The 22201-nt window shown below is 32.2% G+C and overlaps 4 protein-coding genes across 6 annotated transcripts in view; 2 read left to right on the plus strand and 2 right to left on the minus strand.

The window, feature by feature from the left end:
- The first annotated feature begins 25 nt into the window (after positions 1-25).
- Positions 26-7358, plus strand: LOC131851777 (NAD-dependent protein deacetylase sirtuin-2-like). The gene is made up of 7 exons (XM_059202327.1): positions 26-140; positions 215-475; positions 2264-2470; positions 3285-3434; positions 4158-4350; positions 4822-5008; positions 5332-7358. Exons 1-7 carry the CDS (start codon positions 26-28, stop codon positions 5458-5460), a joined length of 1242 nt encoding a protein of 413 aa, XP_059058310.1. The 3' UTR covers positions 5461-7358.
- Positions 7359-10450: 3092 nt separating this feature from the next.
- LOC131851781 (DNA repair protein RAD51 homolog A) lies at positions 10451-16026 on the minus strand. Its single transcript, XM_059202333.1, has 6 exons — positions 15749-16026; positions 15305-15504; positions 14618-14765; positions 13774-13982; positions 12929-13058; positions 10451-10794 (listed from the first exon to the last, which is right to left on the minus strand). The coding sequence occupies exons 1-6, from the start codon at positions 15830-15832 to the stop codon at positions 10549-10551; spliced, it is 1017 nt and encodes a 338-aa protein (XP_059058316.1). The 5' UTR covers positions 15833-16026; the 3' UTR covers positions 10451-10548.
- Positions 16027-17277: 1251 nt separating this feature from the next.
- LOC131851761 (uncharacterized) lies at positions 17278-20196 on the plus strand. Its single transcript, XM_059202305.1, has 4 exons — positions 17278-17688; positions 17801-18813; positions 19320-19666; positions 19831-20196. Exons 1-4 carry the CDS (start codon positions 17551-17553, stop codon positions 20067-20069), a joined length of 1737 nt encoding a protein of 578 aa, XP_059058288.1. The 5' UTR covers positions 17278-17550; the 3' UTR covers positions 20070-20196.
- Positions 20197-20593: 397 nt separating this feature from the next.
- The window catches only part of LOC131851726 (unc-112-related protein-like), a 331640-nt gene continuing 330032 nt past the window's right edge, over positions 20594-22201 (minus strand). For all 3 annotated transcript variants that reach the window (XM_059202268.1, XM_059202266.1, XM_059202267.1), the window contains one exon: positions 20594-22198. In XM_059202268.1, coding sequence (XP_059058251.1) covers positions 21998-22198 — 201 coding nt within the window. In that variant the 3' untranslated portion in view covers positions 20594-21997. The remainder of the gene's footprint in view (positions 22199-22201) is intronic.

The raw sequence follows: 22201 nt of genomic DNA on the forward strand, positions 1-22201 counted from the left end.
TATTTGATTACGGCTATTTCCAAGAATGCGCGTCGTTTATCTGTCAAAAAGACCGTGGTTGTGCTACACAAAGGTTTCAAGTCGCAGTTTGTTAAATTTTCGTAAAATGTCTGACAATTCTCCTCCGGGAAAGAGTGACGGTAATTAATAATATATTTGTTTCTATTGCGTTTCGTTTATTAATATAGTATTTTAATATCAAGCCTATTTTCAGGAGTCGATCATCCAGTGGACCCCACAGTACCTGTAGTCCCGCCAAATCACGTCGAGAGCTTAGGTTCCAGGATAAGGGATCTTGACGTAGATTCTATTCGACGATATTTGGCACAGAAACTTGGATTTTACGAACCACCCGAGCCAGCAGCGCCGGTCGAAAAAGTCTTAGATGAAATTAATTTGGATGGTATGGTAAAATGGATTAAAAGTGATAGATGTAAAAACATTATAACATTAGCAGGAGCGGGAATATCTACATGTAAGTTTATTTATATTTTTTAAACCTCATAAGTGAATATTTATTATTCACCTGTAGGGATTTGTGACAAGAAACAAGATTTATAAGAAATAGTATTTATTACAAGAAGAGTGATTATTGTGAAACAGAACTAGCCACTAGCGGTGAGAGGATTGTTAACACTTCATTAACTGAGGAAATTTACACAAACTGTGTCATGTCATTATTATTGATATATGTCATGATGTCTGTGTTTGTGTATTATTTTGTAATTGAATCTGGAAGTAAATCATTTAAAATAAACTATTCGACTATATAGAAATATATAATATTATTGCAAGGATGAGTGAGGCCAGCAATGATTGGTAATATAAAAATAATATAAATATTGGTGATATAAAAAGATGAGTTAACTTGTGTTTTGTTAACAAAGTGTTAATATTACGAACTAGGGAAACAATTACTAGGAATTTAGGACTATGTAAGGTTGACAGCAGAGGTAAACAAATAACTTTCATCGGGACACCATTATGGTCAAGTCATAATAAAGTTTGCTATGATAGTCTATTTAAGTTTATTTCATCTCTAGTATCCTCCACTAGCGCACCCTCATAATTAGGAATGCCAAAATCTCGAAGAACCTCACACAAATATAAAATTCTTGACTACATACAGAGTAAATGATTTTAACTTTGGAAATATTTGTTTGCATATACTAATAATGAAGGCAGATGCACTATTCCATGTTATTCATACAAAAAAGGTAGATAACAACATTACATACATTAGAAGAATTGAATTATTTGTAACAAGCAAAAAAATTAAAAAAAATATTTTAGAAACCAATTACAGTACAAAATGTTATGGAAAACTTTGTGTGACTAAAAATAAATACAAAAATTAACAATGGAAACTTAATCTACAGTGTCTGATAATTACCTCAAGGTCATTCATTCAATATTTGTTTATACTGGGAATTATTGTGCCTTATATGTATACATTTTACATATTTACTAGCTGACCTGGTATATGTTGTTTTGCCATATAAATTAATATTGGTTGTAGAGTTTACATAATTTTAATGACACATAAAAATAATAAAAAATGAAAATATGTCTAAAATATTTAAAAAGATATGGGGTGGGTGCCTCATCTCTCAGAGGTTTTAAAAAATAGATAACAACCTATTTGCAAACCTACTGACTATATATATAAAATTTCATCAAAATCAGTAGTGTCGTTTCAGAGAAGTATGGCAACTAAAACTGTGACAGGAGAACTTTTATGTATTTTATGTTAAAAAATTTATATTAAATAGCTGTAATGAAATTAAAATTAAATAAATGTGTTAACATTTAACAATAGTTTTTGTTTTAATAAATGCTAATATTGTATAATTGTAAAATAAATGCTATATTTCTACTAAACATATTACCAGTCAATCTGCCATACAGTGGCCATTCTCTACATTGCCATACCACAGGTATATAAAGTCATCTATAAATACCCTGTAATTAATGTAAAGGGTGAGCACAGTAGATCTATACAGGTTGCAGTGCTAAAGGTCTTAGCACCTGACAAGAACCCAAAAGCCACTAATAAATATTACCCTATAATTTCAATTACTTATCTCACCCATCAACTACAAACAATTTGTATATGTATACCAAATGTTAAAAAAAATACAGTTACCCATGTATGCTAATGCCAGTCTTTGTATGCAAAATTTACCTTTCTATGTATGGATAAAAACAGAGTTAAATATGGTAGATTTTATTTATTTCTTAAATTTTAATAATTCTTTTACAGCTGCAGGAATACCAGATTTCCGCAGTCCAGAAACAGGATTATATCATAATCTGCAAAAATACAATCTACCGGAACCACAAGCTATATTTGAAATAAACTTCTTCAGACAGAATCCAAAACCATTCTTCACATTAGCGAAGGAATTATTCCCAGGAAGTTTCAAACCTACTTTATCACACTATTTTATTAAACTTTTGCTTGAAAAAGGTATAATATATTTTCTACTATCATTTAACAATGTATATATACACACATATATAGGTTGGGTATTTTGTTTTTGTATATTATGTATGTATTTATAAAAAAAGGTATTTAAGTATTTGTATCAGTGGCTTTGCTATTGTACACAAGCTCTGCTTAGCTTGGGACTAGATGGCGCCATGTGAATTGTTCAGGGATATTATTATACATCTCAATAATATTTTATGAGTATGGATATTTGTTACTCTTTCACGCAAACTACGCTACTGATATAATTTTTTATGAAACTTAACTATAATATAACTTATGCATCAGAATAACACATAGGATATTTTTTATATTTAAATTTAACTCGGGTGAAACTGCAGGCACATGTAGTTTATAAATATTACTACTGTACCAAGTATGAATGATATATAAATTATCTCTTACACTGTTGGAAAGTTTTGTTAACATGTGATTTTAAAAAAGGAGGTAGTTCTACCTCTGTATATATTTAGGTGCATTATCATATTATCTCAGAATCTGAACATAGTATTATTGGAATAATGTAAAATTATGTACATATATTTAGTTGTGGATTTTAGGCTGCTATTATACAGTTGTTTAAATGTCAGATTGCCATCGTTCTATTGATGCATATTATAGTTAACATGCTCCACCCTCTTCGGGGCTGGGAATTGGATCTGATCATTGAATTTCTATAAACTGAGGACTATTAACAACTGCATGAGAAGATTTCTTCACCATCAGTTGTCAGTTATAATATATCCCAGTACTTCTTGAGATGATCTAATACATTTGGTTTATATTTTTTCAGGTTTACTTCTCCGTCACTATACTCAGAATATTGATACACTTGAGCGTGGCGCTGGCATTCCTGAAGACAAGATTGTTGAAGCTCATGGTACTTTCTATACCTCCCACTGCTTAGATTGTCGAAAGCAGTATGGTCTGGATTTTGTCAAAGGTAACCCTTATTGCAATTTCATATTAAGTATTCAGCTGTAAAGTTACTTGAGGAGATAGTGTATGAGTTAAGGGATTAACACTCTATAGGATTTATTTCCAGTCAATTATATCCTGGTCGATATAAATATTGAATGCCTTTAGATCGATCTCCCGTCGAATTGAAAAAGGATTAAATAACAACGCCTAATTAGCCTAATCCCTCAAAGTTATATCCATCATACGCGAGTTGCCCTTCAGCCGCTCCATAAGTCCTTCCGCGGGTTTGGACTGCATAATGTATGATATACTGGGTGCTAAATCTACCACCAACTTAAAGGGAGATGAATTCATGTAAATTGGATATTTAACCCAATCTTTTTTAAAAGTATTATGTCAATAGAAATTACATCTCAAACCATTGTAGTTGTAGGATTTATTCATCTATTTCAGTTCACACAATTATTATTTGTGTCTAATACGTAATAACTACTAATTGCGATACTAGCTTTGAAAGGGGGATTGTTAGTAATATGGTATAACTGTATTACTAGCAATGTACCATATCAGTTTGATCTTGTGATGTGTGTTATCTGATCATCCCCCCTGATGCGTAAACCGTTAGCTCAATGGGTACCCTATTCCATTATTATTCATTGAAAAAACAAGTCAATCATATTGTATTTGAACTTTAATTTCGTATACTATAGTATATGTTACAATGAAAAGATATATTTCGTTTCAGAGCGCATATTCGCTGATCAAATCCCCATATGTACTGAATGTCCTGGAGTAGTGAAGCCAGATATAGTGTTCTTCGGCGAGAGTCTACCAGAACGATTCCAACAGTGCCTACAAGAGGACTTCCAGCGCTGTGATATGCTCATCATCATGGGCTCATCGCTAGAAGTACAGCCATTTGCCTCGCTTATTGATATGTAGGTTATGATTTTTTTATATATGTTATAGTCCTGTCTTTACGCGGTTGAACATAAAAATATGATACACTAATTGTTTCCCATGACTTCGTCTGGTTTGTTTATATAATAATAATAATATCATTCCTGGCCAATTCACACAGCGCCATGTTGTCCCAATCTAAGCAGAGCTTGTGTTATCGATACTAGATAGCTGATAAATACTTAGTTACAATTCTTTGTATTTCGACAGACATGAATACAAATATTTGTACTATGCTAGGAATCGACCCGCGACCATCGGAAGTAAAGCGGTGTGCTAGATATGGGAAAACAAAAAATACGTAATTGATTTTAAACATTGTGTCACCTATATGAATGTAATGTAAATATCAATAACATAGACAATGGATGTATTTAAAAATATGAAGAGCAATCTCAGCAATACTTATAAATAAAATTGTATATACAGTGCTTTAATTTTAATTGTAGGGTCCCAGATTGGTGTCCGCGGCTGCTTATTAACCGAGAGAAGGCGGGTGTCAGGTCTTCATTCTTCAGACAATTGGGTCTCATGGGTGGAGGTCTTCAATTTGATGAAGAAGGTATCCGCGATGTGGCGCGACTGGGAGACTGTGATGATGGTTGTCAAGATCTCGCTGATAGACTTGGTTGGGGGGTGAGTGAGTCCAGATTCTTACATACTAAACCCTTAAGTTAAATAGTCCGTCACATCAGTTTTCTGCTCCAGCAAACAATACACTGAAATGCTGCCTTTTTTGGGTTTGGGCGATACACACACTGTTACTCATACGTTTTTTTTTGTTAAGTGTCTACACTTAAAGTCACTTATATTACCAGCCTTAAGACATCATGTCATGCTTCTTACTATACAAAACAGGCAACAATGAAAATTATATCCAATTCAACAGCTGAAGTTCACCTGTTTATTACTTTTTATTATTATATATATATTAAAATAATATATATTATTATAAATAGGATGAACTACGCGCACTGGTGGCGCGCGAACATGAACGCATCGACCTAGAAGGTCGCGCTTCAGCACCTCACGTGCCTGTTCCAGTCACTGTCGTCCCTGCAGGACCCTCGCTGGACCCCAAACTATGAGTATAACACGTACCATATTATTTATTAACGAGGATAGCACAATAAGCATTGTCTTAGCTCTCTTCAACTCTTAATATGGTGTTTAAAAGTATATGCAAACAATTTAAAGTGCTATTATTATTATAGGATGCTCTTTTTATTACTTATTATAAAGCAGTAATATCAGATTTCAAGTAAAATATATTTCTAATGTTATATAGTTTATACATAGTATATATAGATGTGTTTTGCTGAAAAACATTTCATCAAAGCCATAGGTCATAGATTAAAAGACATGCTTTTTACAGTAAAATGTAGGTGTAGTTGCCTATACAATCCGGTGCTAAACAAACTCATGAAGTATTTAACGTATATTTTTAAACACCATAATATATTGTTATTATTTGTTGTTTTTTTGTATCTACAGACAAAGGTAATATTATGATATTAGTTATATATTTTTAGGAACTGTGTCTACAAATCAAATCGAAAAATTAATGTACTTTATTTTTAGCAACTAAGATATATGCAAGAAAATATAAAGGAAGAGATTATACTTCAATCGTGCGTACAAAAATAATAAGTCTCTACTTCACACGCGCGATTTTATAATACACTATTATCCTTACAAAGTGAGTGATATATTTTGAATGACTACGTTTTAATAATGCAGGTTCCTCGTTCGGAATCGCGCGCGATTACCCGTTACACGACCGCTTTCCTACTGAATCGAAAATTCACGAAAATCGCGCGCGATAAAGTGAACACGTCAAACAGACATAGAGACAATAGCACGCGCTTGGGCGCACGGGCTTTTCCGTGCTTCTGATCGCGCGTGAAAGTAAACGTAAGTAGCCATTTAATTGTATTAATTGGTATTTGTAATAATATTTTGTCTGTAGATATGATAGTATATTTTCACTGTAACACATGATATACGAAGTAATATTAAATATCAAATTTTCTAAAATATAAAAATGAGTGATATGTGTGTATCTTCTTAGATAAAATAAAATTATTGTATCATCTGTTTTTTCTTACTTAATTAGTATAGTTTAATTGATATGGGTCAATTAAAAATAAGATTAACACAAAAAGTACAATTTGCAAAATATTAAAGAATTTGTCCAGTAAAATGTTTGTTCCTAAGATTGTTGTAATAGGTAAGAAATAACAGATTATAATATTTTATTTGTTAGTTGCGAACACAGATGTGGATCTATTGCTACTTATTTTGTCGGCGTGCCTATTTTTGTCTCAAGTAAAAGCTAGAACTAAACACTTAAACTACATTTTAAATTATAAATTGGTTTTGACACGATTTCAGAATAATTTTATTTATTTATTGTTAAGAGGTCGATATAAACATTATTTGTTTTCGATTATAGTGCGAAATCTGCTAACTTTAGCATGTATTAATAAATACAGATTATTCTCGTACGATTTCTTATTTCGCACTCTAAGTATTTGTTTAGATGCGGATAAACTCAGCCTATTAAGGTTTAATCATAATAATATAGTATGGCACGCTTAGACTTATATAGATTGAGATAGTTGCACCTTCTATCTTGTATCTATGTCTGTGCTTGCGTATATTACTTTAAAGTGTGCTCACATTATCAGGTTGAAACCCGACGGCTCGTGTCGACGACTCTTTCGATTGATTGATTGCTTGCATTTTCAAAGAGGGTGGGGCGTAGCAACCAATGAGCCAATCAAACGGCGTCGACGGCACGGGCCGACCAGATGTGAGCACGCTGTTAAATGTTGACCATTCACGGTAAAGGCTTGACACTATAGCGTATTGTGATTATAATATGAATGATTTATGTAACACATCTTTATATATTATATATATCAGAAGTTAAAACATAAAATTCATAAATATAGAAACATTTAGTTAATATTATTGATTATATTACATTCTGACTATTATAATAATAGATTATATTTCCAATTTTTTTTAATAATTATTTTATTATTCACATTCGGGACCATCCATATATTCCGTCACAAAAAATTCATATATAATTTTTTTTATTACCTCTCCCTTTCTCACAGCTGGACACATTTATATGATTTCTCTCTCTCCATGTGACGTGACATATCTTGTAATTTTAATTATTTATATATTATATAAATATTTTCAAAGTTTTTGTTCATATATCAAAGTGCATGTTTTAATGCTATTGGCCCCCCTCATCACACCATGTCACACTTTTTCGACCCCTCCATACAGTGTGACGTTATTTAACAATGGTCCCTTTTCAACATAAATATTGTAGTAGACCAATATTATAATTGATATTGAATGCATAATAAATAATGTACACATAAAATAATATTGTTATATATCTAATTATGATGTCACGAGTAAATGAGCCAATATTATGTACTTAAGTACGCCATATACTTATGTTATACGGGTTGGTCATTTTACTATAATGTTAGTTTATAATCAACAATAGTGTATCATAGCAATAATAATTATTTCTTAATGTGGTTTATTTATATAAGCAGTACCACTTCTATAAAAATATAACAAGGTAATCGTTATACCTGAACATGATACTGCTGTGCTGTTATAGTATATTATATAAATATATATTTACTTTATAAATGCATTATAATGGTTACAACACACGAGGTTGAATTTCAGCCCGAGTCGCAGGCGAAGACGTAATAGCTCCGAGTGTGTTAAATACGCACGTATATCGTACGACGTTTTTCAACACATTTGATTGTATAGTAAATAAACTCAACCATAACACTGTTGCACACTGTTGCTTTATTTTTTAAATGAGCGCGCTGCCTACTGGCAGGCGACGGGCGGGGTCACTTCGCATTTTGAATAAAAAAACAGCAAATAGTGCGGTTATAGAATATAACTTTACTATTTGCGTTTATATCGCACGCGTGTTTTATGAGCAAGTGTGTTGAAAAACATGTATAAAATGCTATTTTGCTGAGGTATATTTTCTACAAAATTACAATAATTTATAAACATAAACTACAATTGTGTGTAAAATACTTTTATGTCTGTATGAACTTACGAAAACACACATCAAATTTATTTCAGTTTTAAGAGACATTTTTCTTTTAAGTTTTAATGTTTGTAGCGCAAAATAATGCGGTGTCGTTATTCAGTTATATTGCCTTTTTAATAAAAAAATATCTATTAAGAAAAAACACAATTACGTAATTTTTTTAATTTGTTTCTATACTTATTGTTATAGTAATAGCCGAAATATAGAATTGTATTTATTTTATTTTATAATTTAATTGTAATAATTTATTTCTATTTTAGTAGCACATTTATTTTTAGTTGGGAAATGTCCCTATATTGGGCTGTCGTCTTTGTGACCTTTAAATATAAATTTATAATAAGAATTTATTGAATTATGATTTTTTTTATTATTTTAACAAGAAAATATGAATTATTTTGGTTTGGATATATTTTAAAAGTGAAATTATTATACAACGGTAATTGTGATTATAACCCAGTGTTAAACAAAAAATCACACTTCAATATTCTTATAGGGAAACGAGACATATTTAAATATAGTTTAATTGGGTCTTAAAATGCTGTTATTTTTCTGGAACGCATCGGTATAATGTATATTTAATTTATATTTTAAATTATTATTTTCATACTTGCATATAAACTGTAATGGAAATACTTATTTTTAAACTTTCGCGTTTAGTACACATTATTAAAATGGTTAAACGGGTTTTACTACATTAAACACCACAATAGTCAGCTCGTGACCACGGCTAGAGCAACCTAGTCGAAACGTGGAGAGAGGTAAATACCTTTAGTTGCCATAAAATTATTCGTGTTAAAACCTGTTTAACTATATTAATAAAGTTGCAAATTTCATATTCTAAAAAATCGTCATAGCGTTATTGTATAAACCATTATCTTGGAAGAATTCTGTGCACCAATCTACAAATTATTTACTTAATTGACCCTTCAAATTCAGAATTTTATTGACGTTCAAAATTGGACTCATGAACCAATATGATTAAATGGAATTATTTTATTTAAAAAGCATTTGTATTTGGAAGTGTATACGCCATATGTAAATTCAAATTTTGCCTTAAAAATATATAGATCTCAAATTAATTAGAATGGAATACCTATATACATTTTATATTATAATAAATGTATATTTTGTTACCTTCTAGTATTATTGATTTGGTTTTGTTATCATGATTTTTTTATTATAAATTATAGCCACTTATAGCAAGAATAGTGTCTTCCGCTGCCTATAATAGTTCCTGTATAATATTGCCTATGCTAGATGTCTGGATTAGATATCCAGCAAACAAGAATTTTTAGAAAAAAATATTGTTAACTAAAAAAAAACACTTAACAAGTAACCTATACATATATTGTCAAAAAAGTAATATAGGTCGATATATATTAAAATAGATTCCTACAATAATTGCATCTATCGGTAGCCAGGACGTATAGCTAGTTGCTTCAAACTGTCGTAGTTTTTTTTATTATTGACTGCCAAAAAGCCTATGATATATTTGGCTTTCTAAAGTTTTTCTAGAAATTTTAAGATTTTTTATTTTACTGTAAATTCTCTTGTTTTACCTGTGAAACCTCATTTACTTACTTTCTATATGTATACAATTTGCTCTTTTCACAGAAAAAAATGTTAAATCAACTGTCTTAACTAGTAATAATAAAACAGAGTACCTTTGTCCCTGTTGGGTAACATTGTCAGATTTATCCGTTATGTCCTAGATACCATACAAACTGCAAGGAAACCACTTTACAACCACATTGTTTTACTATAATCTGTTCAACTCATATAAATGATTGTACTATAATTTCTTTATAAGTGAATTAAGTATGATTCTTATTTTCATTTATTGCCAATATTATTGTTATAATATAAGTAATTTTTACTGTTTGTTGAATGCAAATATGAAATAAAAGCTTCTATATTTTATACGTGTGAAAAACAAAAACAACCTATAAATTACATACATTTTTATTACAATTAAATGATTATTTATTTACACACCTTACAATATTAAAATTAATTCATGGCTTAACCTGTTTCCTTTGCCGTCACATTGTTGAAAAAAAAATTACTCTTTAGCATCTGTGATACCTTCAGCGCTAATAGCAAACATGGCCTCCGTTTCCGGTAAGCAAGGGCTGTCGTAAATCTTGCATACGCGATTGTCGCCTCTGCCCTTTCTTAAATACAATCGCGTGGTGGACGCATGAGCAATAATATGTCCTCCAATTGGTTTCTTGGTGTCTGCATTGAAGACGCCCACTGCATCCACTTGAGCGACCACTTGATTCGTTATTATGACGGCCACACCGAACTAAAACGACAATTAAATTAGATTTGTAATATAGAACAAATCTACATATCAAATATATTAAGATATTGTTTTAATTAACTTTAATTAATGTATAGAATACAGGTAATAGGGCATTTGGCAAACTTTACACCCTGCGGTATTTCCTAATAGTTAACTGTATGTGGTACCGAATAATATTTGTTAGAGGCGTAAATATAATAAATGAAAAAGAAAATTAATTTGTAATTATATTATATAATCTACAATCGTAGTATTGTGTTCATTATATGGATACAGGATGCTTGTAACAGTGTCAAAATATCTCACAAAAGAAATATAATTACTGTATATAACGTGTGCAATAACTTTAAATTATTGATAATAAAATACATTAAGGTATTCAATACTTCAATGTATTTTATTAAAAAACTATTCTATTAGAGATACACAGGTAGGGTAGCTATATTGTTCCTAAAGAAATAGAAATAAGAAATAGAAATAATCTTTATTCAAATAAACTCATTACAAGCACTTTTGAATAGTCATATTTTGATTCTACCACTCATTCGGAATGCAGATTCATCACAAGAAGAATGAGCAAGAAACTTGTGTGTTGCTCTTTCGAATAGATTTTTTTTATATAAATAATTCCAGTATAACAAGTAAGAATGCGACAATCAACATAGAAATCGCTACGCACTCATTATTAGTGTAATCAGATAATATTGTCAGTGCTATGTATTTAAAATTTTTCTACAAAAACATTATTATCGTTAACGAATTCTTCAATTTTATAGTAAGCTTTTTTGCAAAGGAAGTGTTTTATTCGACATTTAAATCTTTTTTCTGGCAGATTTATAACAGACTCTGGTATTTTATTGCTTACGCAATTGCCATAAAACGAATTACTAACTTTAGCCAAACGACATTTAGGTAAAATCAGTTTGTTATTGTTACGTAAGCTTTTATTAGTGCAATCACTAACTCTTTTGAAACTGTCTATATTCTTCCTGGCATAATGATATTTTCATAAATATATTTTATTGATTCCTTAAAGCACTCTCGCAAAGACTCCCTGGAACCCATGCTATAAATGGAGCGAATGGCCCTCTTTTGTAAAATAAATATTGTATTTATATCAGCTGCTTTGCCCCATAACAAAATACCATACGACATAATGCTATGGAAATAGCTAAAGTAAACAAGTTTAGCCGTTGCCACGTCTGTTAATTGTCTAATTCTTCTTACCGCATAAGCGGCAGAACTAAGTCGACTCGCTAATTTAGTAATATGGGCACCCCATTGCAACTTGGAATCTAATGTGATACCTAGAAATACAGTATCATCCACAAAATTAATAGGTTTATTGTCCAACATGATTTTTGAATCTACCGGCCTTACATTGGGGAGAGTAAATTTGATACATTTAGTTTTATTTGCATTTAGTAACATATTATTAGCCGTAAACCATTTTAAAACATAAGAAAGAGCACCGTTTACTTCGTCCAAATCATCAATATGTCGATTGACTTTGAATACTAATGAAGTATCATCAGCAAACAGAACTATGTCAGCTATCTTTTCTACCATATAAGGAAGATCATTTATGTCTAAAAATAAGAAAGGACCTAAAATAGATGAGGAACACCCATTTTAATACTAGTTCCTTCAGACTTTACACCATTTATTTCGACAACTTGCATTCTATTATTTAGATAGGATTTCATCATGCTTTGTGCTTCATATCTAATACCGTAATGTTCAAGTTTGAGCAAAAGTGTTTCATGTTCAACGCAATCAAATGCTTTTGAAAGATCGCAAAATACACCGACTGCATCCTGAGACCTCTCCCAAGAATCAAATATATATTTAATGAGAGCTACACCGGCATCAGTAGTTGATTTACCGGCCGTGAAACCAAATTGTCGACTGTGAAGCAGTTTATTTACTTTAAAGTGTTGTAGCATTTGATTGAGCATAATTTTTTCAAACACTTTACTCAATACTGGTAAGATAGATATAGGCCTATAATTACCTAACAGTTTTTTCTCCTGACTTAAAGAGTGGAGTTATTTTGCTATGTTTCATTAAATTGGGAAAAACACCGTCGACACTTTTTAGAGCTTAAACTCACTAATTATGACATTTTAAATACCTCATCAGCCAATCTTAGTAGCATCCTCATAAAACGACCTAAATGCTGTTGCCGAGGGTTTAGTTCCCCTCGCCCAGAGTAATCAGTCCGATAAAGTGCTGTAGCACTGTCCACTATGATAAGAGAATATCTGAAATATAATTTACATTTTTATTATCTGTTAGCTGTAAACCTGTAAAGGATTAAACGGCCTGCACACGACAGTAAAATCAATATAATACTGAGAATAAGCACGCGTTCAAACAATTAAAGATTGATCAGCTGTCGGGCTGCTCTTGGAGAGCTGCTGATATACAATCGATTACTGCTACGCCGCCAAACTCCCAAAGAAAGAGCAGGCGTCAATAACCAAATGAGGCAATCGGAGTCCATCGGGTCGTTACTCGCATTCGGCACTCCCAACCTAACGGCTAACCGACTGAATATTAGAATAAAATTCGTACAGAAAATAAAAAAAATGTGTTGTCTATATTTCAATTGGTTTCTGAATGATTTAAAAACATTTGGACCTGCTATTTAGAGTTACTTCTCCGCCAGGACGACACTTGCAGGGTCAATTAGTTTTACTCCTTGGCCTTTAATAATCCTTTTCAAATGTTTTACTGAATCTATCCATATATATGGCTAAATGCGAAAAATAGAATTCAACATATGGGACGTTAAGATACGTCAGTCGGTCGGAATACTTTACAAAAGTTTCATCATGCAACTGCATCCGGATGCAAATCCGAGAACGAAGACGAGACGAATTAAAATATTAATTAATTATTATTATATTATTTCTCAACTCAACTACTCTATAAATCCACCTTAAAAAATTCAATAGAATTTGCTTTGGAAACTACCTTGATTCAGCCATCATCGCACAAGCCTGCACCAGCAGTTGGGTCTGGTGGTCCGTGTTATAAGCTCGAGCGTATGCCACATTATCGAGTACTGCGGCGCCGTCCATACCGTAACGTTGTGCAACAGCCAGCAGCCTCTCAGGACGGAATGTCCCTTCTGTGTCTATGTACATACACTTGCCTTCACCACCAGATTGCTCGATTGGGAGCTGAGGACAAATGCTCAGTATGATTGGCATGATAATGCTCAATATGAATGAAGTAATTTAATTACCATAAAATATGAAACATGAATTTCTATATTTCTTTTACCATCCCCCATTCTTGTCACAGCTAGTCACATATGTTAGACTGTAATACACTACTAAAACATTAGTTAAAATTTGTAATATGTTTAAGTTTTTCGGTCTAATATTGTATTATGGTTATATATCATTCTTATGGTTCAAATACTGAAATATGACGTCACAAAATTAGACCCCTACAATATTATACCAAAAAAGACCCGTACTTGTCACAAAAGTCACATTATGTCAACGCCTTCCATACACAATGTCTAACTGATTTGATGTCTATAAATTCCGTCAGTTGTATAGCCATAATGTAATGTAGACTATATCCTTCTCTATCCTAAATACTATGTAAGTGATAAATTTTATGTTAATTGAGGCACTAACATGTAATGATGTAGCAAAGATAGCTTTACATTTAAATATATATATTATATATATATAGTAAAGATTTCATAGGAATGAAAGACAAAATTACTACTGACACAATTTCTTTAGTACTTCATAGTACAACAGAGTTTATGCAGAAACTGGAAAATAGAAGACCAAAATACCTGACATGTAACAGCCAAAGTGTGACATAGCTGTGTCTTGCCTGTTCGAAATTCCCCAAATATTTCCGTGATGGAGCCAGTTTCTATTCCACCACCCAGCAACCGGTCTAATTCTTTGGATCCCGTTGTAAGTTGAATTATTTCAGCTCTGAAACATTTCATTATTATTTAGAGCAGACTATACAGCCTCATCACAAACTTGGAGCTTGTTGCAAACTCCAAATCACTGCAAACATTTCAATCATTACAAATGTGTAAACACATAAAAGTTCTGGATATTACTTATAGACAAAGATACAGTCTCTGGTTACACAAACTATTATGCAAATGTTTTTTCATTATATTCCACAAAAGCTTATCTCTGTTTTCCCACCATCTGATCATCTTCTGCTTAGACCCAGCTTAGACATGGTCCTTTCCAATAATAGATTGGTTTGCAGTTTGTTGCCACATTTGTGATAGTTTGCCTGCAAGTACTGTTAAGTTCTCACATGTAGTTTAAAAATTGCTTATTCTTAGTTTTTGGCACTCTGCCTTTTACTGCCTATTTGCATCCTACAATTATAATACAGCTCACAAAGCTACTTACTTTTTATTTACTTTAAAAAGGTGAGACTGAGGTTTATATTTAAAGATTGATAATCTCCAGTAGAAAGTATGTCCTTAAATTTGAATAAAAATGCTGACCTCTTTTGATGAAACTCTGTGGCAGTGGTAAAGCCCATAGGAACAAGTTTTGATGCCTCTAAAAGTATTTTGTCAGCTTTAGCTTCTGAGATTCCCTTAATTGTTATAAGCCATTTCTTAGGAGCATATGCCACTGACTCCACAGTGTGGTAGCCAGCTTCTTCAAGCTTTTTGATATCACCTGATGTAATGCCATTACCCTGTAATTTTAAACATTTATTATTAAAGCTATTATATATTATTACTTTATTAATAAAGCTTGTTGCTGAAACTTTTTTCATTAATCAGTTTCCTACTTGTCCTTTGACTAACATTTCAAGTGCATTTTTATATGTTTTTTAATGATAGAAGTATAAATATGATACAACAATCATAAGACTAAAACAATTGTACCGAAGTATTTATTATATATATCTATACAAATAAATAAAATAGTATTGTAACCTCCAACTTGCTAATAAGCTGTGGTCCACACTCGTCTAGATCTTCGTCAATTGAAGCAGTCGCAGCTGATGCTGTTGCCGTCATTCTTTAAATGTTTGATATTTATCACCGAAACATAGGTACACAACTATTTTATAATGTAAATAATGTAATATTTTGCACCAACAAATCAAATGTAATGTCGTCTTCTAAACTAAGTAAATGTTTTAGTTATAAATAATATGACAAGTCGTTAGTGATACTTCTTAATACTTATTATAGAACTGGCAATGGCAAATATAAACTTTTAAATAAGCTAACTATAAAAAAATGGCATGAATATATAAAACGTCAGTCAAAATAAGTCACTGTCAAACCAGTGTGACCTTATTCAAATTTGTGATTGTGCTAAGTTATCGTCTTAATGTTGTATTTTTTTAATGTTTTTTTTCGGACTACCCTAATGCTGTTGGCCGCAGCTGGCCTTTACAGCTTCACCGGACGATAGAGGGTGAGTGCGGATGGCCGAATGCGGATGATCCAAATCCGCGGAATTACTTATAGAGCGGCTGAAGGCCAAGTCCCGCCTGATGGATACGACTTTAGTCTGAGGGCACCGCCAGGGGTCCGAACCTCGGCTCAGGCCGTCGTAATATCAATCTCCGTTTGATTTGGATGGGGGATGGATCGGAGTAGCGACCGGAGGCGCCGTGCCGGTGTAGAGCACCCGGGCGCGCTCAAGAGCCCAGTTGATTGCGTTACATTGTGTGTTTGGGGTCGTCGTCTTCGCCGGCGAGGACGGTGTCGTGTGTGTATGTGTGTGTAAAAGTGTGGTCGGGGCAGAAAGGGTGGGCCCGTGGGGAGGTTGACTGCCGTTATGAGGTCATCGGGGTATATGACATCGCTTGTAAGAGTAAGTTCAGAGTTCACGATAAAACGAAATTGAAAAATAGACGTACAAATATGGAAGATGTCATATTCAATATATGTTCTAATTGTGCTAAAATTATACAAATGTACAAAAGCCAGCCACCCAGTTTCACGTCAGTGTGTATGATTGAACTGAATGAAGAAATACTGAATAAGTCAAAATGTGAAATTAATTTTCCCGCCTACCCTTAGTACCTACCAAAAAGTTTTTTTTTATATTTATTGGGACACTTGATACGGTACGATAATTTCATGAAAATTATTATTGAGGGGAAAATAGAAGGAAAGAGGGGGAGGGGAAAACTAAGGCATAGCTATATCAAACAAATTGAGGACAAAATGGGAGTTGTGTCGTATCAAGAATTAAAGAGCATGACGGAAGATCACGGAAAGTGGCAAGAGCTCCACCGACAAGAGCGTAGCTCTTAAATTATGAATGAATGAATAAATGGGCTTAGAAGCCTACAGGACAGATAACATAATATTACATACCTACAGTAAATAAAGTAAATAAATTTTATACTATACTCAGTCAGTGACGGACTGACGTAGTGTCAGTTGTCAACGGTTTCGTCTTTTATCTATTTGGTGTTAAGGTCACTTCAAAATAAATACTTCAACTCGCAGTTAATTACCTACTTTTGTATATTAGTGAATAAATATCAGAATTCTGTAAAATTTTATTCAGACTGAGACTTATTGTTGTTCTTGTATTTTACACATTTACTTATGTATTTTCAGTATTTAATTTTTGATATGGAATTGCTATAAGTTCTGATCTTCTACTTCTACTGTTCTCTATTTGTGTTCGAGCAATTATTGTGTGTCATGTGATTGTATTTTCAAAAAGTACCGGCGAACTCTGTCTGTCTTCACTATAAAAATTAAAAGAAATGGCAGAAATTTCGTTAGTTTTTCAGGGGCAAGTCTTTAAAGCTAGAAAAGATATGCTTTGCCAACACAGTGACTATTTCTCTGCTATGTTCAGCGGTAGCTACGTGGAAAACGAGCAGAGAGAAGTTAGAATTGATGTAAGAATTTAAAATTTAAACACAAGCATTGAAAATTTTAATATCTTAATAATTCAATATTAAGTTCGTTCTATTTTAGATTCTACCTACATAATTATAATTTATATTACAGGTTGTAGATGCGAATTCAATGAAAATTATTCTAAAATACATGGAAGTTGGAATAATAGATCTCTTTGAATATCCACTGAGTACTATAGGTGATATAGCGGTTGCTGCAAATTTCTTACAAATCACTGAGCTCATTAAACAAATTGAATATAGTCTGGACTTGCAATTGAGTATACAAAATTGGATGGAAATAATGAGTATAGCAGAAAACTCTTCATACATAAAACTACAACAACTGGCATCTGCATTTGGTTTGTTGTCATTCAAAGATATGAAACCAGAGTATATTCCATCAATGCACAAATTATACTGGTACCTCTCTCATCCATATTTAGATGCGAGTAATGAACTTGATGTTTTCAACTTTGGTTTAGAGTGGATATCACACACGGAAACGGGTGCAGATGCTCTGTTAATTATACTTTGTTGTTTAGACATAGGACAATTAACAACAAATGATTTGAAAAAGATGAGAACACAGGTCAAAAGTTATGTGAACAGTCTTGGTGCAAAAGTAATTGATTGTCTCCTAGAGTTGAGCAGTGGAGATTATGACTTGTGTCAGTCAGTTGTACTGAATCAAAAGTTGGTCTTGTGTGAAATGTTTACAGAACGGGTTTACAATGAAGTTCTCAATTTAGTTAAGGAGAGTAGATCTCGCATACTCAATGTTGTACCAACAGTGCCTGTATGGATGGTTAAAGAGGCAAAACCAGAACAAATACCACACAGTCTGTACACATTTTTGGATGGAAAAGGTTTTGAAAGATGGTTGGAAGTGGCTGAGAAGAACTTGTGGGGTTGGAACACTGTAGCTTGGGGTTTGACGAAGTTGATCATAGTTTGTGGTGAACATGGACGGGGTACAGGCATGTTTATGAAAGATGTCAAAGTGTATGACACTTTGAGGAAAGAATGGACTAGGCATGGTGTAGAGTTACCCCCAAGGCGGCATGGGGGAGTTGCTGTAATTGGGGATTCTTTGTTCCTTGTAGGAGGTGTAGGTGGGTTTAGGTCAGTTCTCTTGCTTTAAATATATCAATAGTTGATAGACAATCATTACTTTGTAATAAGGAAAATTTTAGAAATCTCTTGATTGAAACTGGATTATAAAGTTGAACTGATTGACATTAAGTAATGTTGAGCATTAAAATTTATTATTAATACTAGACACCTGAGATTGTAAAAGATTTTACACAACTTCTTTAATAACCCTTAGTAAAGATTGCCTATGAACCATAGATATATTTTTAATAATATTAATAATTGCTTTATTTTATGGATTATTGAATACAAATAGAAATAGAAATAATCTTTATTCAAATAAACTCATTACAAGCACTTTTGAATAGTCATATTTTGATTACAAATGTTTACTTGTGTGTTGCTCTTTTTAATAGATGTTTTTTTTTATATAAATAATCGTTAATATATATAAATAATTTTTAAATAATAATAAAAATCGAATACTAATATTATTTTCTGGAATACAAATGTTTATTTGTCTCTATAATTTACAGGGTAGTATTGGATACCGCAATTGTATATGATTTGAAGCATAGATCTTATAGAAAAATAGCAAAATTGCCAGATGCCATACAAAGTCCTGCTGTGTGTTCACACAATAATATGGTATATGCTGCATGCCACAAAAACATTTATAGATATGAGGAAAATGGCAATACTGACAGTTGGGTTAATGTAGTTGGTACTGAAATAAGAATGAGCCATATGATATCATATAAGGATTATATTTATTGTATGCAAAACTATTTCAGTCAGTTGTACAGGTTTAGACCAGGCATAGACAAGAAACTGCAGTTGGTTGCTCAGTTTTGTAATCCACCTGCAACTGCTTGCAATCTAGGTATGTGTTTATTATATTCTATATTTTTAGCTCTTTTACTAATAATACATAACAGCATTTTTTAAATATCAAGTATAATTTTTTTGTTCTTATTTTTATGATTTTGCAGGACATGAAAAACTTGTAATAAGTAAAATACTAATAAATAGTATCTATTGTTTAAGGAAATCGCCTCGTTTTCTTCACTAGGGCTATGTGTGGAAATTCCGACATGCTTACAGTTGAAGAATATTCTGGCCAGAGTCCTGGTGAGAAGCCTAAAGTTATTTGGTCTCAATCAGAACCAGCTATGATTGTAAATGATGTAGCTGGGTCATGTTCACTAGTTTTATCTATACCTCCAGTCAATATGGATGTACCGTCATACCATAAACGCTATCTAACAGGATATGACGCCTTATAGTATATATAAGGTGAAAGGAATTAACATGGATCCTCATAACGTTACTGTGTCTTCGCATTTCAAATTTTTAAAATACAATTGTTTAATAACTCGTTCAATTTCTTTTTTATAATATACTATCCTATATATATGTACCTGCTTTGTTACATTAATTTTTGTTTTATTGAAATGGCAATCAAGTGACTGCTCACCCGATGGTAAGTTGTAACTGTCGCTTATATACATGAACATCACCACAGACATCACATCATCTGTGATATCACTTCTATGATATCCCGCATGCATTGGGTATATCTCACCTCCCACTGAAACAGCTCCAAAGCAAGCTACTTGACTGTTAAAATTTGTGATAAAGAAGTACTCATACAGGTTAGTCTAACGTTGGTAATTAACAAATTGTTTTTTTATACTATGATATATGCATGCGACCTGTCTAATGGTAAATGATTACTATAAAGTTTTTGGCAGTATATTAGTCAGGGCATAATAGAGAAAAAGACATGAATAATTGTTATTAATTTACATTTATTTGGACATTAATTTACAATCAGACACTATATTATCCATATAAATGTACATACAATTTGTACAATAACTCTACAGTAAAATAAGGCAAACTTTGTTAATACAATACAATTTTTAATTCTAAACTTAAACAAACAAGACAGCATTTTATGCGAACTCAATGAGACTAGTAGTCCACGACAATAAAATACATTATTTTTATTTAATAAGGTTACTTATACAAGAATAAGAATTCTAAAGCCGCAAATTTCATAGATTCATTTTATTGGCGTTAATTAAACGATACATGCCTAACTAAAGTTATTTACATTGTCATGTGTAAAATATAGTATTATTCTGTATGAATTAAGGCCACTCAATATTACCCTAGTATAGTTTCCCGTAGAAGCACCAAAGTTGCTGTGAATGTCTCACCTTGTTTGATCTCGTGTGTTTGACTACTATATTGGCTTTTAACACTTTAGCTATTGGGTTGAATTCGTAGAAAACCCGGCTATGGTGACCAGTACCTTGTGTATGGACACACAATTGTATAAACATGTATATACGCGATGAGCTTTGCGCGCATACCCGTCGATTTATCTGTCTTTCGGCCGTACGGGCGATATCTATAACCCACCGCCAAGCTAGTCAAGGTATAATGATATCCTCTACTCGCTACACGAATTCATAACGGCTTGGTGGTACCAAGTCAAGTAATTCACATAAAACACGACCACTAGTAGTTAAGTGTAAAAATGGTGGTCACAAATCAGATCCGTCAGATGCTGTATTTACCTTTTCTATAATGGCACTTTACTCTCAATATAGTGTAATGAAAAAATACATTTACTCTATTAAATATTATAAAAATTATAACTTATTTATCTATCAAAAGCTTTTACCGTCGCTTACAGTAATATATTTAATGCCCTACTCTGGTTACAGCATTACTGTGTTCATTCACATTATAATTATTTGGCTTTTACACAGTTGGAAGCTCTATATTTAATTAAAAACATTCTGAAATCAGACAATTAAATAATCCATTACAATATAAGTAATAACTTAGTGAAAAACAATAACTTTGTTATTATAATAATATATTCATTATTAATAAAAGTATTTATAATCTACATGTACCTTATAATATAGGGAATTCAATCAAGATTAATATTAAAGGCACATTTTATAAGCCCTTATTTCATGCGATTTTATATGTAATATAAGAAAATTGCATTAGAAATTTTAGAAGCAAATATATAAAAGTATTGTGTATATTATTGAACATTATCAAAATCCCTATTTTGTATAAAATACTAGTACCTAATAATGGCATGATTCAATTGTATCGTAAAACATCCTTATTTTTGTTTGACATACTAAGAATCGCATGAAGATTCCCTAAAATATAGTAGTAATGTTTATGTCCAACCACCAGTGAGTTTGTGGAACAGTTCTTCATTCAATGTTTGGTTTGCGTCCTTGGATCGCATCGAGAGGAATATGTATCCACCGATAAACTCGTGCACCACTTTACAGTCTGCTGACTGCACCGAGAATATGATGTTGCCTTCTTCGAACTGCACCATCATGTGTTTGATCTCCCAATTTACATTCCATGCCTG

The sequence above is a fragment of the Achroia grisella genome, unplaced genomic scaffold (assembly GCF_030625045.1).
Source record: "Achroia grisella isolate CSIRO2021 unplaced genomic scaffold, CSIRO_AGI_Agris_v1 utg807, whole genome shotgun sequence".
NCBI classification, from domain to species: Eukaryota; Metazoa; Arthropoda; class Insecta; order Lepidoptera; family Pyralidae; genus Achroia; species Achroia grisella.

What these genes read in the sequence shown, in the direction of transcription:
- LOC131851777 (XM_059202327.1), top strand. Translation starts at nt 26, where the DNA reads ATGCGCGTCGTTTATCTGTCAAAAAGACCGTGGTTGTGCTACACAAAG. An exon ending in TAAACTTTTGCTTGAAAAAG is followed by an intron (nt 2,471 to 3,284) that starts GTATAATATATT and finishes ATATTTTTTCAG; the next exon opens with GTTTACTTCTCCGTCACTAT. An exon ending in TGGTCTGGATTTTGTCAAAG is followed by an intron (nt 3,435 to 4,157) that starts GTAACCCTTATT and finishes ATTTCGTTTCAG; the next exon opens with AGCGCATATTCGCTGATCAA.
- LOC131851781 (XM_059202333.1), bottom strand. Translation starts at nt 15,832, where the DNA reads ATGACGGCAACAGCATCAGCTGCGACTGCTTCAATTGACGAAGATCTA. An exon ending in ACAGAGTTTCATCAAAAGAG is followed by an intron (nt 14,766 to 15,304) that starts GTCAGCATTTTT and finishes GAAATGTTTCAG; the next exon opens with AGCTGAAATAATTCAACTTA. An exon ending in CTTTGGCTGTTACATGTCAG is followed by an intron (nt 13,983 to 14,617) that starts GTATTTTGGTCT and finishes ATTTGTCCTCAG; the next exon opens with CTCCCAATCGAGCAATCTGG.
- LOC131851761 (XM_059202305.1), top strand. Translation starts at nt 17,551, where the DNA reads ATGGCAGAAATTTCGTTAGTTTTTCAGGGGCAAGTCTTTAAAGCTAGA. An exon ending in AGAGAGAAGTTAGAATTGAT is followed by an intron (nt 17,689 to 17,800) that starts GTAAGAATTTAA and finishes TTTATATTACAG; the next exon opens with GTTGTAGATGCGAATTCAAT. An exon ending in TGCAACTGCTTGCAATCTAG is followed by an intron (nt 19,667 to 19,830) that starts GTATGTGTTTAT and finishes CTATTGTTTAAG; the next exon opens with GAAATCGCCTCGTTTTCTTC.